The sequence below is a fragment of the Phocoena phocoena genome, chromosome 3 (genome assembly GCF_963924675.1).
Source record: "Phocoena phocoena chromosome 3, mPhoPho1.1, whole genome shotgun sequence".
Taxonomy (NCBI): Eukaryota; Metazoa; Chordata; class Mammalia; order Artiodactyla; family Phocoenidae; genus Phocoena; species Phocoena phocoena.
The window spans coordinates 28,010,482-28,035,283 of NC_089221.1; the positions used below are offsets into that span (position 1 = coordinate 28,010,482).

At 42.8% G+C, this 24,802-nt stretch overlaps 1 protein-coding gene across 1 annotated transcript in view; it reads right to left on the reverse strand.

Moving 5' to 3' along the window:
• ADAMTS12 (ADAM metallopeptidase with thrombospondin type 1 motif 12) overlaps positions 1–24,802 on the reverse strand; it is a 388,886-nt gene that overhangs the window by 104,883 nt on the left and 259,201 nt on the right. The window contains 4 exon segments of the mRNA XM_065874119.1: positions 3,802–3,940; positions 5,610–5,854; positions 12,441–12,561; positions 20,019–20,152. Of these exon segments, the coding sequence (XP_065730191.1) occupies positions 3,802–3,940; positions 5,610–5,854; positions 12,441–12,561; positions 20,019–20,152 (639 nt within the window).

The window sequence follows — 24,802 nt, forward strand, 5'->3', positions numbered from 1 at the left end:
ATCCATAAAGAAATATAATATCAAGAAAGACAACAAAATAATTACAATGGGAGTTCACTCTGGATAAAATAAGTTTGCTAGGACAATGCTATGGAATGAATGTGTCCCCTTAAAATTCATATGTTGAAGCCCTAACCCCCCAGTGTCATGGTATTTGGAGGTGGCACATTTGGGAGGTAATTACGTCATGAAGGTAAGGTCCTCGTGACGGAACTGATGCCTTTATAAAAAGAAAAAGACACATGAGATGTGAGGATACAGAGAGAGGGTAGCCATCTACAAGCCAGGAAGAAGATTCTCACTAAGAACCGAATCTGCCAGCACCTTGATCTTGGAGTTCCCAGCCTCCAGAACTATGAGAAATACATGTTTGTTGTTGAAGCTACCCAGCCTATGGTATTTTGTGATAGCAGCCAAACTGACAGAGGTAGGCAGTCTGGCCTACTTTTTAAAATAAGCATGTTACTTACTGCCTTTGGGCCTTTTCACCTGGAAATCTCATAGGCACTTTAATTGAACTCATATAATCATAAACTCCTCTTGGGATCTGTTTCTTGTCACATGTTCCCTGTTTCAGTGAGTGACACTACCATTTAGCCAGTTATGCGAAGGAGAACACGGGGGGGTCACCCTTCAACCCTTCCTCATGCACAAACCACTCTCTATCAAAAGGTAAATGGACTCAACCTTTAAGTTCAGTCTAGTACAGTTCCTAAATATGGCCACATTTTCATGGTTTTTCCATCTGTACCACCTTAGCTTTAGTTCAAGCCGCTATTATTACTTCCCTAGACCACTGCCAAGATCTTCTATCTCTTTTCCTTCCCTTCTAGTGTTTCTCCCACATGGAAATAGAACATTGACCCTAGTTAACTCCGGGGGAAAAGGGAAGGGAGTGGAGTGAGGCAGTGCTCTTCAAGTGTATTCGTGAAATTTCTTACTCTTTAAAAATGAAGATTGAAACAAACATGACATCATAAGATCTGATGAAGTTGAGCAGTTGATTTACAGGAATTTGTTATTGCATTCTCCTTTTTGCTGGGGCCTCTGTAATATTTTCCCGTGAAAAAGTGTAAAACTAGAATAACACGATAACAAAATAAAATAAAGTAAAATAAAATAAAATGATTGCTACTACCTGTGTGTAACCTTGGGAATCAATGGGAATCAATTGATGGGAATCAATGTGGTAATAAGTTTCTTAACATTTGGTATAAGTATGTTACTTTTTGAACCTAGAAATTCCATCTACAAATTAAAATTTAATGAGATCATTCTTTACATGGGCCCAAAGATGCTCATCAGAGGATGACGATCAATAAGGAACCGGCTAAGGGAATTTTGTTTTGTCTTGCCAGTGAAATATAATGTATCCACAAAAATGATAGCTATGGAGACTGAATAACACATGGAATGGTACCCACGTTATGATGTTAAGTGAAAACATGTGTATATGTACATAAATACATCCATATGCACACAACTATATACATCTATGATGAGAGAAAATAATATTGAAAGGCAATAAAGCGAAGTACCAAAGTGCATGTATGTTAGGGTGGTGACTTTAATTTTTCAGTAACATATTTAACTTAGTTTTATAATATAGAAAGTTTTAACTTAAAGGAAATAAAAATACATCATTGAATGATTCAGTGTTTCGGGCAGTCTTCCATTTTTATATTTAGCAGTGAGTGTCTTATGTGAATATTAACATTTCATTCTCTATGTCGGAGAGCGTGAAGGTAGATATGCTGTCATCTTTCTCTGCCAGAATTAAGAGAGCTCACTGCCACTCCAATAGATAGCACGGCTGAAACTCAAGTAAGCACTATGATAGCTTCTGTTAAGGTTTAATAACCAGAGTGACATTTGCCCAAGTCAGGCAGAGATGCTCCTGAAGGATCAGGTTGTATCAAAGCCAAACGCCCGCGGTTTGGTAAGGCTGTTTCATTTCCTTGCTAAATATGAATATATCTTTATGATCACTGCACAAATCAGCCATTTATATTGTATTTCCCACGCTCTGAAATACTACACAAGCAATGCAAAGGGTCCGGCCCATGCTGAAATAGAAGGGGGTGTAGGGTGGATAATCTCGTGTTTCTCTGAGAAGACCCTGCTCAGGCAGGACTGGCTGAGTTTCTGTCCGTGGTGTCCTGGAATAAATGATTTAAACTTAAAGCTTAAACCTGTACGTCACTGCAAAAAAGAGAACAAAAGGGATGCAAAATCGTAAAAGTATTTGTGAACTACAATCCCGATGACCTCATTTTCCTCCCAACTTCTCCTCAGGGAAATATTTTTCACCTACTTATTTTCTGCTTAAATTGCTTTTGCTTCTCAGCAAAAAGATCCCAGCCCTCATGGGCAGCACTGGGAAGAGCAGGGCTGACTCTTACTGATGCCCTTTACAGCTGCTGCAAGATTTGACCTAGACAGATTTCCAGAGGTTCAGGATTTTCAAGATGTCACACAGTTTGAAATGAACATAGGATTCCTGTGATTTCTAAAAGGGAGCTCTTGGTTTTCTATACTGAAGGAGGGAAAGAAAGAAATCAGTAATACGAAAATTGTTCACAAGGCTGATGGGCCACGACTCAATGTCTGTCCCTGGATCTCTTTCCACGACTACTTCCTGGGGGGTGGGGGTGGGCGGGTGGAAGGAGCAAGTGAACAAATGGAGCAAAGTACACGGGAGGGAAGCCAGGGAGGTGGAGGCTGTGCTCTCCTGACCCCTTCTCTCCATCACTTTGATTCCCTTTGCTACATTGCTGATTCTGGCACTTCAGCCAATAGCTGTCCTAGTTTTATAGGCAGCAGTAACAATAGAGGCAGAAAGTTCCCGAACAGACTTGGACAGGATCCAAAAGGAGAAAGAGAGACCGAGTCTACTATTAAAGCCCCCAAATGAGTGAAGAGCCCCAAGTACCAGAACAGCCCCTACTCCTGCCCCCAGAGGCCCCAGAAATGTTCATCTAGCACTGCAGCCACAAGAGTCCGCACTCTACAAGCACATACTCCTTTACAGTTCCCAGCCTCTCTCTGCAGTTGGATTGTGCCCGCAGGGCTGAGGCCAACCAATGAAACATGAGCAGAAGTGGTTGGCGTCACTCCAGGCCAAGGCCGTTATTAAGGGCCAGTCAGCCTCTTCAATTTCTCCCTTCCCCTGTGGGGCAATTTCAGATGTCTCAGCTACAAGATGAAGCAGGGACATCTAATCTGTGCCAGATTTAGACTGGGTTAAAAATAAACCTTCATTGTGTTCTTAAGATTTTGTTTTCTTTGTTACCATAGCAGAACTTGTCCCATCCTGACACACTTGACAGCAAAGGAACCTCTCCAATGCTTGATTTACGAGAGAAAACTGTTTTTCTTGTAGCTATGAAAAACTGGTAAATTGGAGACAGAAGAACACTGGGCTAGGAATTAAGAGAGACGGTTATGGTCTGGATTTGGCCATGATTTAAAGGATACCTATGGTGGGTGGTTTGACTTTTGTGGTCCTCAGGTCCTCAACCAGAGAAGTTATAAACCTTTCTGGTCTGCTTTTTTTAAAAAGACATGTAACCCTTCCTGCAAACAAAACCTTTCATGAAGCACAGTATGTAAAACTGATAAAAGGAAAAGGGCGTCTTTCTTTAGACCATGACCAACACATTTACTCCCCATAGAGGCCCCTGGGCCATTTTTGTGGAACCCTGCAGGCCTAGGGGCGAGAGTGCAAACTGCTGGCTTAAACTTCCTCCACGGCCTATTCTGAAGCTGATGTGGATTCATAGAGAGAGGAGCTGTTCTCACCCGTCCCACACGTTACACTGCATTCTGTCCAGCGGCCATACTGCCAGAAATACACCAGCTTTTCCACGTCATTGTCAAGGCCATCTTTCCGGATTGTGTACTCATACTTGATGCCAGGGTTAGTCACCTGGAATAGAAGCTAAAGGACAAGAGCGGGGTCATGTCAAAGTCTGTTGTGACTTTATACTGCAAACCACAGTCATATAAAAATACTGTACAATGTCCATCATCTTGAAGTAGTCATGGAGGTGTGCACTGGAATACATACCATTACATAAATAGCTCTACTTCCACCTGCATGTCTACATATGTCTATAGTTAATCTGCTCCTATTCTATTATTTCTTGACTGAATTCTCATGGGTATTCATGGGAGGCCTAATCATACGGGAATTACTCTGAGGGAATGACCAGAGTGCCCTTTCCAACAATAGGCTGGTAGGTCACCTTGTGCCCTTGCGTACGTACTAACTTTGTGGTTATGGGTAAGTTACTTAATCTCTTTGTGCCTTACTTTCCCCATCTACAAAGTGAGGATAATCATAGCATGACTAATAGGGTGCTTTTAAGGGTTAAACAAACGAAAGTAATGTGACTAGATATGATTAGATCGGTGTTGGCATATAGCTAGCACTCAGTAAACAGTAACTTTTGTTGCCGTTGTTGCTGCTTTATGGTGCCCTTCTCTAGCTCTCAGGCTGATTAGTTTTCTTGAAAGCATATAGTTCTGGGATTAAAATGGTCATGGGTTTTAGCCAAGGCATAAAATTGGAGACAGAATTTGGGACCCTCCCCTCACTTCCCTCTCATGCAGGCAATCTACTTACCACATGTTTGAAATGGATTAATCTCACACTTAGAGGTGGTAGACTGGTTGCTCCATGGGGCGGGCCTATAAGATGTAAGGTCTCCTGACATTTACGGATCATAGCTGTCAAGCATTGACCTCCAGCTTCTGTGAATGCTCTGATCTCTGGCTCAGAAATGACTTCCTTCCAACTGCTGAGTTATAGCTAGATGTGACTGTCTTGGGCCATCCATCAGCCCCAACCTGCCTTGCTCTGCTACTATAATTACCCCGCTCCTTTTCTACAGTTCTTTGCTAGTATGAAAGACAAATCACTTGTGCCTTTGAAGAGCACATGCTACATCTTTACCCCTCTCTTCTCCAGGAGTTTCACGAAGTCAGACCTTTTGCCTGAGGACAACCGCATGATAACATGTGAAAGAACCATGTCAGTTCATCACCACTGCTGGAAAGCTGTTTGGAAACTCATGCCAGGCTGACATAGACTGGTAGCATCCCTTTTATACCTGAGGAACACACACTCTGAAATAAATAGCCTGTCAACTATACTGGAAACTAAATTCAACAGATGATTTTAGGGTCCGTGGCATTTCATCACAAGGGTTTTGCCAATTTTAGGCAATAAAGGATTAGCAGCATAAACTAATATCTCACTTCCCTCCCTGTTCCTTGCTAAGAGAAGGTTTAAGGATTTTTTTTTTGTGTGTGGTACACGGGCCTCTCAGTGTTGTGGCCTCTCCCGTTGTGGAGCACAGGCTCCGGATGCACAGGCTCAGCGGCCATGGCTCATGGGCCCAGCCGCTCTGCGGCATGTGGGATCCTCCCGGACCGGGGCACGAACCCGCGTCCCCTGCATCGGCAGGCGGACTCTCAACCACTGCGCCACCAGGGAAGCCCCTAAGGATTCTTAATGAATATCCCCTAGCAAACACCTTGGTAAAGAAAATTAGAAAGATCCTAACTAGTGCACACGTCAGCAGTTTCCTTTGCTTCTGCGTTACCTGGATCCACACTGACTCATTGGTGGGACCTGTGGCCATCAGTTTCTCCAGGTCTCCTTTCCTGTCGTATTGAAAGACGGTCCCTGCCAGCTTGTAGTTCCCATTCCACTGGATAATAAATCCTCCATTGAGGTAATATTTTTCAGGGTCTTCACTCCTGATGGCCAGAAAGTTTCCAGCTCCCTCAACCTCCATTACCCGTATGTCCCTGGCTCCTTTTGGAATCAGTCCGACGTCAACATAACCTAAGGAGAGAAGAGAGGCATGCAAGCTTAGCTGAACAAACACAGTCTGTTTCTGACTCAACATCCATCCCCTTCCCAGCATCTCCATCAGTTTAGTGCCCTTGTCTTCCTGCTGGGTGGTTACTGGGACTGGCAGATGCACTAATTACGGGGAACTTTAAAAGCTTGGCCATGAGTAGAATTCTCAGGAGCCTTGTGACTCATTATGTAATCAGTTTCATGAGAGGAGAGGTGAAATAAATGCAGATTGAACTCTGAACATTTTGTGGTTGATCCAGCATTTATTTTTCTGTGATTTTCTGTTGACAGTTCAAACTGTTACAGCCCCTAGCCAGCTTCCCATTAGCATTTCTGCTTCTGCATTTGTTGCTATTGGATTAATCTCCCTAAACATTGCAGTGGCTACATCCTTTCGCTCACCCTCATTGCCTGAAAATTAAAGACAGACCTTAGAAGTAATTTAATCGTAGCTTAAATTCATTAAGAGAATTCTGGAGGGAATCTTGGATTGATTGCCACCTGGCACTCTTGAATACAGCTTGTGATGAGAAACTCAGCTCTGAGCACAGCTTTTTATATTGTTGGACAATTATATTCATTAGAAAGGGTTTTTTTTTCACATTTTTTCTTACATTTTGATGAAACATAAACTTATGTTGTTCTCATGTGTTCCAATCCAACATTCTGGAAAAGCACAGAGGACATCTACTTAAAGACCATGATCAATTCTAGCTACAGTCTTATCCTTGCTTATTGGTTGTTACGGTAGGAGACCTACTGGGGAGAAATGGAATGAACACATAATGGCTTCCTCTCTTTGCCAGGCTCTAGGCTAAGCCTTTTATGCATTCATCCTGTTTATGCTTCAAATGAACCGTCATCTCATAGCTGTGATAGAATGGAAAGACGCTGGGGCTGGCATTGGGCAAGGAGTACTGGGGCATGGGAGTCAGACATCCGATTCTAGTTTCTACACTGCCACGAACGAGCTCCATGATGTCCATTGACTTATCTAACTTCTTTGAATGTCATCTGCGCAATGAAGGACGTTGAATGAGATGAGAGCTTGAATGAGATGATGTCTGACATCCCTCCCAGCTAAATTTTCTCTGTTCCTTTACCTTTTCCATACAAAACTTGATTTTAAGACCTTGATCATTTTCCACTGGATATACACAAAGGTTTTTTTTGACTAACAAACACACCCTCATCTCTGTCACCTAAAAGTGCCCTGACTGCCCTCTTTCCCTCAGACATTAACATAGCATGGGATCCTAGGAATTAAAACCCACGTCTGGCCAGCAGGAACGATTTACTCAGAAGCTGGGTACAGGCCACAACCTCAGCTCTATTTTTTCGAACTGGCAGCTCCCATCCAAAGGAGTGATGTATGGGGCCTGAAGTACTTGATTAAATTCCACTGGGCCCTCACACACTTGCCTGAGACAGCTCATTGAAACTATTAGGTTACAACTAGCTCAGGAAAAATATTTAATCACATGTAATTGAGGGTGATGTAATTGTTTAAAATGCCTGTGGAGCATTGCTCCCTGCAGCATAGCAGAGCTTCTCATAGCAGAGCTCACGCATAAAGTCAACTAGCATTAAAGAATATGGCAACCACCATATGCCTTGTTTAAAAACAAACAAAAAACCAAGCCAAAACAAAAAAACAGTGAGAACTAGATGAGGAAAAAACCCAAAAGAGTTTGCCTTTTACCTTCCACTTAAGAAAATCTAAAATTAGAAATATTTTGTGTAGATTCTGTCTTATCAAAAGGCGAAGTATATCAAATTTAAAATAAAAGCTTTCCTTGAATATAATTGCTGCTTCCGAACAGTTTGTAGAAAGAAGATGTAAACGGAGGCAGATTTAGCCATGAGCAAAAGCAATACATATTTGTAATATATTTTTGCAAAAGAATACCTAAAAGGAGCCCAAAAGATAAAATTGTGGTGTTTGGAGTCGAAAAGAACCATAACATAGCCACCAGACTCCTTTACACATGACAAAATAAGCCACAAAAGAGAGGAGTATAAAATGAAAAGTAAAAGTTTCCATTTCCCTCCACCCAGGGTCCTATGTCCCAAAGATAATTACAGTTAATAGTTTCTTGGATTCTCTTCCAAAACCTTTCTTTGCATGTATAAACACACATACACATACTTTTTTAAACAAGTGAGATCATACTATGTGAACTATTTTAACTATTGCTTTTTAAATTTAATATACCTTCCATATCTTTCCACATTTTTTTAGCATTTCAACAACTGCCAAAATGACATAAACCCATTTATTTAATAAGCCAACTGTTAATGGACGTTTAGGTGGAAGGGAATGACCATCAATCTCTTTATCCATAAAATGAGGAAACTGAGTTCCCAAGAGAGGAAGAAATCTATGCCATCACATGGCCACACACACACACGCACACACACACACACACGCGCGCACACACACACACACACCTCTATAACCAGGCTTTGCTAACCAACTCCTAATACAGCATTTTTAATGAAAAAATGTGATTGGTAGAACAGAGATGAAAAAAAATCCCCTTGAATGTCTCATCCTCATGGGTCTTCTTTACAGAAATGAGAATCATATTAAAAAGTTTTAGGGGGTGAAGCGTCATTGAGACATTGATTCTATGTCAAGGTCAGATTTTCAGGGTTGGTAAGAATATCTCCAAAGTATTAAGAACGATGAATATATTCATTCAGTAAATCAGTTTTCTTCCGTTTTCCTCAGTAAACACGATTCTTTTGCACCAGTGTTGGGGGAAGTGGAAAACATAATCTTGACCTCAAAGAAGGAGCCTCTAGGCCCAGGGAGACCACCTGGAGAAACCATCCCACTACTGAGTCTTGAACACCTTGAGCTAAAAGAATATTCAGGGCCTTTGAGGATGGAGCAGAAGACTGGTCTCACTTCTGAAGACATATCACAAGAGTGACAATGGATTATTGGTGCTAATATGCGTCTTATTCAACTATTCTAAAAAAAGGATTTACCCACTGGCATATTTGGTTTCTAGTCTGTCACTTCAAATAAAAATGTGTTTATAAAGAGGTCATACTGTTAACCCAGGCAATTTAACTACAACTACCAGCTTGTCTTTTTTTTTTTTTTTTATGATCTGTGCTGTCAGTGTGTGGCGAGCAAGACCATTCTCACTGCAGGCCAAGATGCCATGGTTTCTGTGAGGGGGCTCCTGGGAAAGACAGATCCATCTTCTGAAGCCTGGCTTGACAGCAGTGACACATTGCTGTCTGGTTCAGATCCAAAACTGCATTTGACCTGCTCACAAATCACAGTGAGGAAGAGCTACGTACAGATACATTCGCCAGGCAGATGTACTGAGAATTAAACTGCCCTGGATTTGGAGTTTTAGCCTCAAAATTATTTCAAAAGAGGGTTGTAAGGGGTCTGGAGTCTTGGAACACATTGTGAGCAACCATAATCCTCTTGCTGGAAACTAGTGGAAACATAGCAGAGGGAATAGACACCGACAGGGGCTTCCTGACCCTAAATGCTTCCTCACAGCCCTGAGCCCTGGAGGTCTTTCAGCTCTTTTGATGGGAAAACTCCCGTGTAAAGTGTCCAGTCACTCTCCCTACCCCTTCCAACTCAAGGTTTCCTGGAGAGCATGACATAGGACAGTCTCCAAGTAAGGTGGTATTTTGGTAAACATGGTTTCATGTCCTCTCTTATCATTATGTCCTACCTTCTGCCTCTGGTTCTGTCTCTGGAATGTTTTCTTATATGATTCTCATCCCTTTTACATGAACTTCTTTAGTCCAGGCCCTTATCTCCTGAACCTGGGTTAATGTTCGGGTTCCCAGCTCTGGGCTCTCCTATTCTGGGCAACTTTGTATGTTGCTGGCAAACTAGTCTTTCTATGACACTGACCTCCTCAGGTCATTCACCCTCCCTAAAATCTTAGAAAGGTCCCTATTTTCTCTTGAATCTACAGCAAAGAAATTGAACCTTACGGAACAGCCTAGGAGCAACTCTGAGTCATGAAGTCGTATCATTTCTTCCTAAAAGGGTCTCATGTCCCACCGCCCAGACTTGTATAGACCCTACACCCACACTGCGGCCACAGCCCTCCAACCTGTGCTGTGAGTGTTCTTAATGGGTTCCATTCGTTCATGATCATTTTCATTTTGTCACAGAGCCTAGGGAGCCGCAAGCAAAAGTCCAGAACATGCCTCATTATGGGATTAAGATGGTAATTTTAGCATAATTTGTAATTGTTGTCAATCCCTAACTCTATATGAATTTAATCTTTTGACCATAAAGATCAGTGGCAGAGTCTAGGGAGCTACAGCCGGAAGAACTAAGCACATAAACACGCAGAATCAATAAGTAGATGGGATCCAGGTGGTCAGGTACACACATAATTCCAGGGAGCTGCTGCTTTTACTCCATTTCAGGGATCTCCTATTCTAAAGATATGGATACTGGCAGCAAGAGTTGAAAAACAGGGACATTGTGTCTTTCCTCTGCTTTTTAGATTATAGACTTTTTTTTTTCAACATGCTGAATTGTAAAAGTGAAAAACTGTACGTGAGATATATCAGACAGTGGAAACTGAATTAATTTCTTGTGCCAAAAGACTTAAAATTACTATGTGCATCAAATCTACTCAATAGATATACAAACGTATCATTTAAAATATAAAATTAAAGGTGAATTTTATACGGTAACTGTTCTAGTTCCATAAAAAGATTTCAAACAAAAGTTGCACACATTCTGGTTATGATTAAATAAAAGAGGTAGGAATCAAGGCTGGTGGTTTGGGCACTGAGTTAAGTGACACAAAAAGTCGTAGGAGAGTTCCAGAATGCTCAGAGAATGCGGTCCCTTGTTCCCAGCATCAAAACAAAGCAGGCCAGTGTGAATAAGACCAGGACTTGATTCAGTGGTCAGAGGGCCTGGCATTGGTGAGGTCTAGAGAAGCCAATTAAGGCCAGAGGAGTCTAGAGTGGTAGTTTTAGGAAGTCAATAGATTAAGTCCAAATTTTGGTGATGTGTGCTAGGGAAAAATAGGTCATTTAATGACCACACCCGATACTCAGGGGCATACTCAGTAACTTCATCCCGGGTGTTAAGCAAGTCTAGAAGGGAGGTGCCCCACTATATCTGACTTCCACCCTAGGCATCACCCCAGCCCCAGCGTGGGATACTGCCCCATCCCCTCTGGCTCTACCTGGGTGGTGCCCCCTGGCCACCCTATTTCCAGTACCTCCATTCCTTGGAATTTAGAGAATTAACAACCAGATCCCCCCACCTCCCCAAAGCAGCGTGAAGCAATGGCTAGTGGGAGCTGGTGTGTATTCTCAACGCCTTCCCTCCTGGGCGGGAAAACTTTGGAAGCATAACTTCTACACTGGCTCCTATATAATAACTGGCTTAATGACACTCCCTTTCTGGCTGCCTCCCTTTCTCTGTTTCACTGCCTCCAATGCCCTACTGGTGTTTCCCAGGATTCTCCGACCTCCATACAAACTAATGGTACCTGAATCCTTGTCTCAGGGTATCTCTTGGGGAGGAGGGGACGAGGAGGACTAAAGTAAGATGATCTCAGTTGTCTTCATCATCTCCAGGCCTAACTTAGCCTCCTCCCAAGATGCCTTCAGCAACTGCTGGTGCCAAGGGATCATGGGAACTGTCTTTACTGAAGACAGTCTGCGGGGTCACAGCTGATTTGGGATGAAGATGGGCTCTCCATGCCCCGAGGATTATCAACAGCCCAAAGATGCACAAGGAAGAAACCTCGAAAAAGGTAATCATGGGAAAGGAATAGTGCGATGTGAGTAAGGAGGGCATGTTAGGTGGGAGAAGTCACCTGGAGAGCCTTAAGGCACCACTGGCTGGGACTCCCTTACAGGGAGGAACTGGGAATAAGAGCAAATTGAAGCAACCCTGCCTCGCCTCTCCTCTGGTCCTGAAGCTACGCCCCAACTCTTCTGCCTTTAAACCCACTGTTGGCTTCTCTGCCCTCAGTTACAGAACCTGCTCCTAGGTCTGCACCCTCCTCAGCCAGCTCTTCATCCCTTCTCTCCCCCAGGTCTCGGTCCATTGGCCTTCAGCCCTGGATCCTCTCCAGCGATCACACATTTTTTTTTTTTTGCTGTACACGGGCCTCTCACTGTTGTGGCCTCTCCCGTTGCGGAGCACAGGCTCCGGACGCGCAGGCTCAGCGGCCATGGCTCATGGGCCCAGCCGCTCTGCGGCACGTGGGATCCTCCCGGACCGGGGCACGAACCCGTGTCCCCTGCATCGGCAGGCGGACTCTCAACCACTGTGCCGCCAGGGAAGCCCGGACCACACTCTTAAACCTGGTCCTGTGCACAGCCACTAAGCCATCTTAGATCCCTAGTGCAATGTGATGCTTCCTGTAATTGCTTAGCATTCAACCCCTTTCCTAAAACTGCCAAGGAAGCTTTATCTCTTTGTAGTGAAGGCTATACCCATTCTGAATTCTGTGAAAGTCACAATCTGCTTAAAAAGAGTAACACTCCATCTTGACCTTCATTCTCAGTCCCCTGCCACCTCAATTATTTATGTGTTTATTACCAGATCCTTCTTTCTGTTGAAACACCTTCTTCACGGTCTGACAGGCTGAGCCATCCCCAAGGCACACACCACAGCGATCCTCCGTGGCGTTGGAATCGATCTCATAGTCACAGCCGACCATCTGCGGGGAAGAGAGGTTGAGGACGAATGACTCAGGCGGGAGAGGCCACACCTACCCTGGACTTTTGACTCCTCCTTCCCCCCCACTTTGCTCTGGATGAGATTGTGGTGGGGGCAGATACAAGATAAATGTTTCCTCTTCCTGGTGGTGGCTAGAAGAATACCCAAAGCACCCAGTGATGCTAAAGGAAATACTTGCTTTGAGGGGAAAGAGGTACACACTGAATGCATCTGCAATTTCCCCTGAGAAGCAGGATTGAACACACTTCCAAAAGTGGAACCATGAAAATGTCTTGGAATCATTGTCGGTGGAACAGCAAATCCCTTTCAGATGTGCAAACCTCATGCCCCCTCCTCTCTAATGAGATTCCCAGGGATGACGGAATGACTCCACCTATACTTAGTCGTTCATTCCCTTTACATTCCTCACTGGGGATATGCTCTCTGGTTCCTGTCTGAACTGGCAGCCCTGGGGGAAAACCTGGCTTCATGCTGAGACCATTCCAGTCCCGTGAGGGATGAGATCTCAGATCTGCAGGCCCATCAGCAGATGCTCTGGAGCCTCCTATGACCCCAGCCCACCACCTGTCACATGTAGCCGTATCCCAGCCATGCTGACCTCCTTCCCTCCAGCTGCAGAGGAAGAACTGCTCATTTCTCCCCTGAGCCTGGCCTAATCATGTTCTTGCACTCTGGACCTGACCACTTCTCAGTGTTCTGTCCATTGGTCCTCCCAAGTCATCATCCTTCCCTCTCCACTGGTTCCTTCTCCTCCACCCCCCAATATGGCCAAGCCTTTCCCATCCAATTCCCATTCTGGAAAAGGAGAGTAATTAAACTTGGGGTGTGTGGTAGCATCAAATACCAGAGAATCGTTAACACTCAGATGGAAAGTCATGGAAAACACGTGAACATCCACTGAAGTCTTCTGTTCCTTGCTCTCTTCTACGGCCTATACTCCTTAACTACATTTCAGTGGTAGAATAAAGAGGAAAGACTACACCATATTATATATTTTTTAAAATTTCTATTTATTTATGTATTTATTTATTTATGGCTGTGTTGGGTCTTCGTTGCTGCATGGAGGCTTTCTCTAGTTGCGGCGAGCAGGAGCTACTCTCCTTTGCAGTGTGCGGGCTTTTCACTGCGGTGGCTTCTCTTGTTGCGAAGCACGGGCTCTAGGCGCGTGGGCTTCAGTAGTTGTGGCGTGCGGGCTCAGCAGTTGTGGCTCACGGGCTCTAGAGTTCAGGCTCAGTAGTTGTGGCACACGGGCTTAGTTGCTCTGCGGCATGTGGGATCTTTCCAGACCAGGGCTCGAACTTGTGTCCCCTGCATTGGCAGGTGGATCCTTAACCACTGTACTACCAACAAAGTCCCTACACCATTTTATATTAATTGGATTTTTCTTTTCTGTTTGGGAAGAAGAGTTGTGCCCAGGTAGTTTTTTCTCTCTCAAAGATAATTTCCTTTCTTATTTTAAAGCCACCTCAGATCGACTGAAAGGAAGAACCATTTAGGTCTTTAAATACACCCTCCCTCCACCTTAATTCTAAACAGAGAATTAAGGCCCACAGATAAAAATAGCGCCTTTACTCAGGTTAACCACGTCTAACTTCCTTTAGATCCAAAGACGGTGCTACTTGACCCAGTTGGGAAAAATAAACTGCTAAGAGATTAAAAAAAAACTTAACAACACTAATCACAATGGAAAAGAAAGAAATTGTCTGGATGTGTGCCTTCACTGGTTATAAGCAAAACGTCAACCCGTCACAAGTGATACGTTTACGTCAAGCTTGAGCATCCTCTAATAAGCTGACCTTTACAAATCCTATTCTCAGTGACCATCATTCCTTCACTGATTTGGAACCAGCCAGGGAAACATACTTTGCAACATACTGAAGTGTTTAAAAACAATCTCTACCAGGAGGGGATGGATAAAACATGTGAAGGAAAAAGGAAAGAAAGCCAGAAAAACAAATACCTTGAGCCCATCTTTCTCCTCCATCAATATTTGCCTGCATCCCTGGGGGGCAGGGGCGGGGAGGGAAACACACATACCCCAGTAGGCTGGCCCACAGTATAGTGTGTGGTTCTTGTGGAGACTTCACCCTTCTGTTCCTCCATCAGCTGTGCACAGCACACTCAACACCGAACTGAGTACATAACCGAAGGCGGCAGAAGCCCGTCCTCCTTGCTATACATAAAATGTAAGGCTCTCAGGGGAAAATGAACAGACATTCCTCTCTTCCACGTCCTGTGCTCTGGCAACAGGGCCACAGCAATCTGTCTTTCTGCCTTCAGCCGGATCAGAGGGGCTCTGATCCAGTATGTCTCTCCTCCGATGTGCGTCTAAGGCGGCCAGATAGCCTCCCAACAGGCTGCATTTCTTTTTAAAAAAAGAAAATCCCTTTAATTTCCTATCATTATTTCTTTCTTTAAAAAACAGCTTTCTTGGGGGTGTAGCTGATATATAAAATACTACACATATTTAATTTTATAATTTGATGAGTTTGGACTCATACAAACACCTGTGAAACCATTGCCACAATCAAGACAATAGACATATCTATCAGCTCCAAAAGTTTCCTTGTGTCCCTTTTGTGTATGTGTGTGGTAAGAACACTTACCATGAGACCTACCCTCGTCACAAAATTTTAAGGGCACAATATACTGTTGTTAACCACAGGCAATGCGTTGTACAGCAGGGCTCTAGGACTCATTCATCTTGCGTAAATGAAACTTTATACCCGTTGAACAGCAACTCTCCACTGCTCCCTTGACAACTACCATCCTCTTCTCTGCCTCGATGAGTTAGACTATTTTAGATTCTCATATAAGTGGGATCCTGTAGCATTTATCCTTCTGCGACTGACTTGTTTCACTTAACAACGCTCTCCAGGCTCACCCATGTTGTCAAAATGTCAAGATTTCCTTCTTTTTTAAAGTTGAGCAACATTCCATGGTATGTATATACCACATTTTCTTTATCCATTTGTTGATGAACATCTGGGTTGTTTCCATCCGTATCTTGGCTAGTGAATAATATTGTTATGGACACGGGCGTACAGATGTCACTTCAAGATCCTGATTTCATTCTCTTGGATACATACCCCAGAACTGACATTGCTGGGTCATAGGGTAAAAATTAAATATTTTAAATTTAATTAAAAAATAAATACTTTAATTTAATTAAAATAAATATTTTTATTTTTTTGAGGAATCTCCATACTCTTTTCCATAGTGGCTGCACCATTGTACATTCCCACCAACAGTGCACCGGTTTTCAATTTCTCCACATCCACACCAATACTTGTTATCTTTTGTGTTTTGGTGATGGCCATCCTAACAGGTATGAGGTGATATCTCATGAGTTTCACTTGTATTTCTCTATGTTTAATGATGTTGAGCACCTTTTCATATACCTGTTGGCCATCTGTATATCTTCTTTGGAGAAACGTCTATTCAAGTCCTTGGCTCATTTTTAAAATCAGGTTATTTGTATTTCTGCTGTTGAGCTGTAGGAGTTTCTCATACATTTTAGATATTAACCCCTTATTGTATATATGGTCTGCAAATATTGTCCCCCATTCTGTAGGTTGCCTCTTTATTCCGATGACTGTTTCCTTTCCCATGCAGAAGTGTATCATCAATTCTTGACCCTGTCATTTGAACTGAAGAGCATCCTATCTTGAGTATTACTTAGAGAAGTCAGGTCCCAGTCTTTCACTAGGCTTTCAGCCCTACGTGAGTGAACAAGTAATACGTATTCTTACCAATTCTCATTTCTTCCTTATGAGTTTTACTGTTTTACTTAGTAAATTCTCAAGTAACTGAGGACTGAAATACCAACTGGCGCCTTGACCTAAGCCACTTAGAATGTCGTCATTTCTTTCTACAGTCCCTTGGCAAAGGTAGAGACTGGAAAGATGCCTGATTCCAAGAGGAGATTCAGTCCCAGCTAATGAAACCTTAGTGTGAAAATAATGCCAGTTATGTTTAACTGAGAACAGGTAAATGATCTTGTCCTTTAATAAATGGGACAGCAGCAATAATGCTTTCCTCACCATAATTTTAAGGGCCAAGAGATAGGATGTGGCCTTCTAGAAAGACATCTGGCCCAGAGAAATTGATTTTGGGGTGTTCAGTCAATCACTGAGATGGCCAAAATGGCCTTGAGAGAGAACAAAGAAGGTTCAGGAGAGTTTCTGAGAGCAACGAGAAGGGGAGCTAACTTAGGGCAGGTAGGAAGATTGTCGAGTAAGGTTAAGGACTTGGCTGGGGTTGAAGACACTGACTTTGTAAGGGCACAAATTCACAAAGTTGAATTATTATTTTAAGAAGTGTATAGTAGACTGCTTGTCAGAACAAAAAGTCATTGTGGTTGGGTTGGTCAGAATCAGGGTCCTGGGAAAAGAGGTTGATGGAAGGCTGAGAGGAGAAATCTAGGGGATGGCTGATGTGCAAGGTCAGGGCATCCAGGCTGCTTGGGGAAGCAATGAAGCCAAAGCTTTGCTGACTGGGAGAAAAGGGACGAGTGAAGGAACTGAAAGTCAAAGAACTGGTTACCAAGAGAAAGGGGTGAGCAAGGTGGATGGTTAGCAGCCTGTCTTAAGACAGCAGGTAAGACTGCAGAGCTGGGACAGGTGGAAGAGGGGTGGGAATATCTGCTCATATATTTAAAAGCTTACCGCATGTTGTACTTGTGATTAAAAAAGGAAAGGAGAAAATAATTTAACTGTAAATACCACTTTACTTAAAAATCTTGGCCTTGTGTAGATACAGTTAAGTAAATGAAATAGTAGAAAAAAATTCAATAAATAGAAAAAAAGCAGCTTAGGGGTTCAGTACCAGTTAAAAAATTGGGGGAGGGGCACAGACAGATACTTCCTAAAACAAATTCAGTTCTGATCAACGTTGGATAATTTCCTCGACAACAAAATCTGCAAATCTAAGATACCAAAATGTTGGCAAATATCATAATTTCCAAATAGCTAAGTATATGAGTATAAGCAAATACAAGTATTTATATGAATATACGCAAATATTTTCATATCCACAAAGAAGATGAAGTAGGCACATATATATTTTTTTCTGATGGTGTAACTTTTTATTTCAATACACGTTCACTTCCCTTTGAAAAAACTGTGGTAAATGAATAAGAAGACTAACAAAAGCTGAAAATAACTACAATCTGGATCTTTAAAAGATAAACTGTATTTAGGCTATTAAGGGAAACTTGATTTGACATATTTTTTTCTGCTTAAAAACTTGACTCAGTGTGGTGTAGACAGAAAGTAATTAAAGCTTCTAAAAGGCTTAACTGGTTTCCAAAAAGAAAAAGGCAAGCTGAGAGAATTTGGCTTATTCGATTAAGCTGATTTAACTGGTTTCAAGAGAGATACCCAAGACCCCTTATGTTTTGTTCAAAATATCTGTTTTTTCCATCACAAGCTAAAGCTACTGTCTCTGTGCGTGCAAAGGTATTTAGGTCTAAAAGATAATTTTAGCATCACATTGGTTTTTGGATGACTGAAGTCCTCAGCCCCAGCAGCGTATGGCAATCACCTGAGGAGTTTTAGAAATACCAGTGCTCAGGACCAAATCACATCAATTCTGAATTAATAGGGTGGAGATAGAGCCAGGCATCAGTAGGTTTTAAAAGCTTTCCAGGGCTTCCCTGGTGGTGCAGTGGTTGAGGGTCCGCCTGCCGATGCGGGGGACGCGGGTTGGTGCCCCGGTCCGGGAGGATCCCACATGCCGCGGAGCGGCTGGGCCCGTGAGCCATGGCCGCTGAGCCTGCGCGTCCGGAGCCTGTGTTCCGCAACGGGAGAGGAGGCCCGCGTACTGCAAAAAAAAAAAAAAAAAAAAAAAAGCTTTCCAGCTGATTCTAATAGGCAGCCAGGCCTGAGAACCACTGTATTAAATGGCAATGGGGCTAAATAAACTTTTTCCTGCTCTAGGGAACAGGTCTAACCTAAAATATATTAATTATTTTCAGCTCTTTGTAGCTACAGTGGTAATTAGCGTGTCAGGAAGAGAATTCTGCCTGAGCCCTTTCCAATTTAGAGTCTGATTATGGCTTGTTGTTAGCTCACTCAGTCCTGGGAATCATCATGTCGCCTCCTTTGCCTTGGTCGCTACTGGAATAAGTCCATCAGTAACTGCAAGGTGATAAATTCACCTTCCCAGGGTGCTAACAGTTTACGGGCAGGAGCTTTTCATGGCAACAATTCGGTCCAGTGGAAAAAACTGTGATAATTATTTGCAAAAACAAATAAAATATATTAAGAGTTTATTGTGTGCCAGGGGCTCCGTTAAGGGCTTAACCTATATGACCTTATTTAATCTAAAATATGTTAATATCCCAATTTTATGAAAGATAACTGAGTCTTAGAAAGATGTATAGAGTTATACAGCTAGGGTTCATATTCTAGAGCCTGAGCACTAAGCCGTTATGCTTTACTAATAGTTACTAATAGTTACTAATAGTTAATTGAGTATTTTTATGTATTTTCTTTTTCCACTGATTAAAAACACCTTCTCTTTAAACTGAGATTTATGCCTGAGTGTTGGATCACAAAACTTGTTCATCAGTTTCTTGCAAAACAGACTGTGAGCAATGGGGATAAATTCTTCAATGTTTGTACACATAAAAGCATTAAAAAATCAGATCTAAGTACTTTATATAAAGGCAGAATTTTTTTTTTTTTTTTTTTTTTTTGCGGTACGCGGGCCTCTCACTGCTGTGGCCTCTCCCGTTGCGGAGCACAGGCTCCGGACGCGCAGGCTCAGCGGCCATGGCTCAAGGGCCCAGCCGCTCCGCGGCATGTGGGATCTTCCCGGACCCGGGCACGAACCCGTGTCCCCTGCATCGGCAGGCGGACTCTCAACCACTGCGCCACCAGGGAAGCCCTAGGCAGAATTTTTTAATGGAGTCAATGTGAAAAAGTTAAATCGAAATCAGAAGACCTGGTTTATAACTACCTGCCATGCCATCTCTCTTCCTAAGGAGCTCATGTTGGTGATTAATGGAGAATGAAATGTCAAAATGTTCTGTGAAAAACACTACACAATTATTAATTTCAGTTTTTCCTCGAATTTAACTAACTCTGTTGGCAAGCAACCAACAAACAATTCAATATCACTGAAATAATCCGAGTTGCCTTTTCCTAGTAATTCCTCCTTTAATTTGGTTCTTCTTCAACTTGACCCAGCTTCATGCCTAAAATAATATCACAGAGCACATCAACAGATCAAGAAACGAAGACGACAGCAGGAGGACATTCAGCTCCTAACTGTGATTTTGATGAACACTGAAAAGTCTTGTCTCACAGACCATATAAAAATACCAGACCACATGCAAATACCGTGAAAGCAAAAGATTAGCACATCTGACTTCCCGAATTAATAAAGATCATGGTTTTATAAAGTTGTAGATTAAGGAAACATACCCAATACCTTACATATGCCATTAATACAGACATTTCTGCTGTTGCCGCCTTCAAAGCAAGGGGTACCATCAGTGACAGCATCCAGCATTTTCTCGGAAAACTGGCCGTCTATGGGTCGGCAGTAGAGCTCACAAGGACGTGCTGAAGTGAAAAAGAGACAAATCCTTGCAAGTTAGCTTTCTTGCTCAGCACCCTTCCCCCAGGATTTTGTATGTATGAATCCCCAAGTGTCATTCATCTGGAGATTCCCAACTTCTCCCTTTCTGTGACACATGCTGTAATGCAGGCTTCTTTCTTTTAAAGCGTTTTACAACAAATTAAACTGGGAAGTTTGCTTTAAAATGCTACACCTTTTGTTACAAATGATGAGACCTTTCAATCCCATGTTGAACTGTGCTTATAAAAATAAGGCAGTGAGCATCTGGGGTTAACGCAGAAAATAAGGCATAGCAACCAGTGATGCAGGACTCCAGACAAGCATCACGTTTGCCTGGTATTTTGCAGCAAAGTAAGCGGACCACCAGGGGAGATGCTCCCATGGGGCCAGCTCATTACTAACACCACTGCCACTATCATAAACCACCCCCAACAAATATTCTCCCTTGTTCTCAAGTCCAAGAAGTCCTTGGACATAGGTTTACAACCACATAGAAACAAAAGATCTGCTGTTTCGCTAAAGCAGAAGCCACCTTGCTTATCATACTGGTCCATCCCATCATGCTGGTTCCTGCACTGAATCCATTCTAAGGTTCAATTTTCTGTTCCCTGGTGAGTGATCTCCTGCACAGAATCGTTCTAAAGATTTACTTAATAAAATGTGTATCTATACGTAGGTACTTCGAATAACCAGAAAAAGAGGTAACTTTTAAAACAAACTGTCCTAAAAATTTTAATAGGTAATATCTGTATATGATAAGAATTCAAATAGTTAATTTTCTTTGAATGTTACGTCGTCTTCTCTTTAAGTGAAAAATTTGAGAGTATCCTCTTCAGAAAAATCCTTTTGGGGTCTCTTCTGGGTCTGTTTACTGGGGGAAGGGCTGCTAGTTTCTTGGTGGTGTGACCAGCTGAGGGCTCAATGAGACCGCCCGTAAGGCCGTTTGCCTTGGACCCACCTCAGTGTGGATGGGCCCCAAATGCAAGGCCAACGTGCACAGCTCTAGGTAGGGCTGCTCAAGGATGCAATGGTCCATGTGGTAAAGAAACAAAAGTGTACAACTTACACAAATATAACTTAGAGTAAAACTCAAACACTGAAACTCTGGAGGAACTTGAGACAATTTCTAAAGCATCTGTTTAAAACTTAAAGGAGAAAGGTAAAAGCAAATGAAGAATGCCAACCGATTTTATATAAACTGCAGTGGATAAGTTGTCTGAGAAAATGAATAAAGTTAAAATGAGCTGGAGAGATCACAAAGTGCCGTCGGAAAAGGGCCAGCAGACCCCGGAGACAAGGCGTAATTCAGTACTACTGTAAATCTTCATTCCCGGCAGCATGATTAGCTCTGTGACTGCCTGAACTTGAATAGAAGTGCTTAGAGGGAGCCACCTGGGAGAAGTTCTGCTCTCTGAGAGATGAGAGCATCCATCCAGGTGTGCTGAGTCCAGGGAATCATTTCAGGAAACAACAAGTAGAAGGATGGAGGCAGGGGAAACACTTTTTCAAAAGCTTTGATTTGAGCTTTAGAATTTAGATTTGAGATTTTCTATTTGGACACATGAAGCACAAAGACGAAGCAGCCCTTAATTATTCTGGAGCTTTTCTAAAGGAATTACCTGTTCCAGCCTGCTGGGGAGGGCTGGGACTAGAGGTGCCTGAGGGTGTGAATTCTAAGAAGGCATTCACTCTCAGGGTTGTAAAAACGGGTCCTCACAGCAAGTAAACCCCCATCCAAAGGCAAGCATTGCACTGAATTCCAGAATGGTCAAGTTCCAATGTCTGCCTTAGTTTTACTCCCTCTGGGCTTGTGCTGTTTGACTCCCTCCCTGAAGGATGAAACTACCCAGAGGCTTTTGCTAGTCTTGTCTATTTAGTGAGCTAAGGGAAAGTTGCTTTGTTAAAATAACAGCCAATGTATTACTTGAACGTTATTTTCCAGATCTTCTTGTGCTTTGCAGTGGTTATCTGATTTCATTTTAACCATCACAACTACCCTATGATGTTAGTTCTTTTATTATCCCCATTTAGAAGAGAAAATTTAGGCGCAGAGAGATTAAGTTTTCCAAGATCTCACAGTATGAGTGGTACAGTAGAAGCTGATGGTTTAGCTCAGCGCTCACGCTATTAACCCCTAACGTACAGGCACAGAATTATTTTTAACAAAAAACAAATGCTTTGATGAGATATTTAAAGTAACCACTCTTCGTGTTATTAGACAATGCATTTATTCATGGATCATATCTGAGAAGCAAACTTGGTAGAATACCCACTGGACTCCATTTTAATAATCTTTCATGGGTCTTAAATATGGTGAGAATCGTTAGCCCCTGGAGCCATTACTTCTACAGAGAGCAGATGTAAAAGCCATTACCTCTACAGAGATCAGATGTAGCAGATTCTAGCTCATGAAAGTCTAATATTACCCTGAGAAAGTTACTTAACCTTTCTGTGACTCAGTTTCCTCGTCTGAAAAATGAGGATAATAATACCTCCCTTGCAGGGTAATTAATAGTGAGGATTAAGACAGAGACTATATGTCAAGCACTCAGCGTGGTACCTGGTATACAGTAAGTGCTTGACAAATGACAGTGGTTATGGTTGCTGATTTCACCTCCTTATCATGACCTGGTGAATTCTAAAGGTCCTTGCAGTTACCCCATAAGCTGTGCTTCTATCATTCCAATCTTCTTTCAGAGCAGTCAAAAGCTGGCTCAATTCTCTTTCCCACACATATACCAACCTTTCCTGAAATATCCTCTTCTCCTTCAGATTATCCCATTGTGCCATTTCTAATCAATTCTGCACTGATTTCATGCTTTGTTTCACCATTTTCTAAATAATCGCTGTCTTGTCAGTTTAGCATAAAGAATTCTTTATCCTGCTAGGTCAGTAGGTGGTTCCATGACTTTCCTTTTCTGTGACTATGAACCTGGTTCAAAGCTGGTACAATGCCTACTGAGGTCCTCCCGGCTCTATGCTTCCAAGACTATGGATTTTACAAGCTCCTCAACCAAACTGCGATGTCCTCAAGGGCACCCCAGTCATCTGCGCATTGATCAGCTGCTACTGGCGCCCACCATGTGAGAAGGAGGAAACAGACACACACTGGTGAGGACTGAAAAGCACAGGGGGAGGCTCTCCTTCACATGAGCGTTGGAGTTAGATGCATAGGGGTTCAGATCCCAGACCTGACTCTTACATCTTGCCCAAGGCCTTCTTGGTCTCTGCACAGAGGGGACTGTCAGAGGAGAGCACACTGAAACCTCTAATAAGGTATCTGGTTGTTTTAATGTGGTAGTTATTACCATTAACCTTTCCTAATGAATACCAGCAGACCATTACACTCAGCAAAGGCTCTTAACCCATGTTTACTAATGAACTGACATGGCAGTGATCGATACTGTTAGGGAGAAACCTTTGGACCAAATGGCATAGAGATCAACTCGATCCTAAGAGATTATCAACTCATTCATAAAAATGAATCTTGACCTCAGTGACAGAGGTCAAGGATGTTCATTGCAGCAATTAACTTTTTATCCTGGAAGAAACGGACAAATGACTTAAACTGCATTTACATAATGGAAGGCTATGCAGTCACTAAGAGGAACGAGGTGAGCCGTAATGCCATGGTCTGCTCATGAGTCAAAAAGTTGCAGAACTGGCAAAGTATGAGTCCACTCGTGCGCAAAAGGAAACCTGCAGTTAACAACACTCGCCTCTGAGGGATAAGTGTGGGTGGGCTAAGAAGAATCTATTTTTATTTCATTCTATTGTATACACTTGCATTTTTATAAGAAGCATATATTCATTTTATAAATAATGTCTTGGCCCTCAAACAAGAAAACTGGAAAGGTCTCCTTTCCCCTGTGATAATTGTGACACATCTCTATGAGGAGAGGCCCTTATTTTGAGACTTCCCTTTATCTTGCTTCTGTGATACTGGATTTGCACATCCTTCAAGATTAGACAGGCTAACTGAAGCAAGGAAGAAACAGATTTCTAGGGAATGTAAGTAAAGTGGTCTATGGAGTCTTAGGGACACCTAGTAAATAATCTGTGCTGAAAACAACAGCAGCACACACACCTGCTGCTGTGACCCCCAGCGCCTGCACACCTACGACCCACAGGCGTGCCCAAGGCCAGGAGGAACGCTGTGCTCGAAAGCGGCCATTGTGAATTGAAGGTTCAGGGCTACTGAAGAAGTTTACAAAGTGGACTCTGAAGTCCTGCTTCCCTGCCCTTTTGTCTGGCCTCTCTGTCTTTCCTGGCGCTCTGGGTATGTCATTAGGTGGGCCGGTGTGACACAGGGCGCTGCCCCAAGAGGCAGGAGGAGCAACGGATGGTCTTAGTCCTCAAAGGTCAACCCGACTATCAGAGAGTCTCTCTCCCAGATACCAATCTCATCGGCTCCATAACATCCACAGAGTTTAGTGTTTCACCGTCTCACATACACTCATCTACCTAGACACATCCTTTCGTCGGGCTCGCGTGATTTTTTTCTTCTAGCTTTTCAATCCATTTTTCAGCTGAGTGAAAATTCTAAAACTAATGGACTGGTGAACTCTCCCCTCACACTGCCTGATTGATCCTCTCAAAGGAAGCTTAGGGAACTGAATGAACTCTCTGAATCG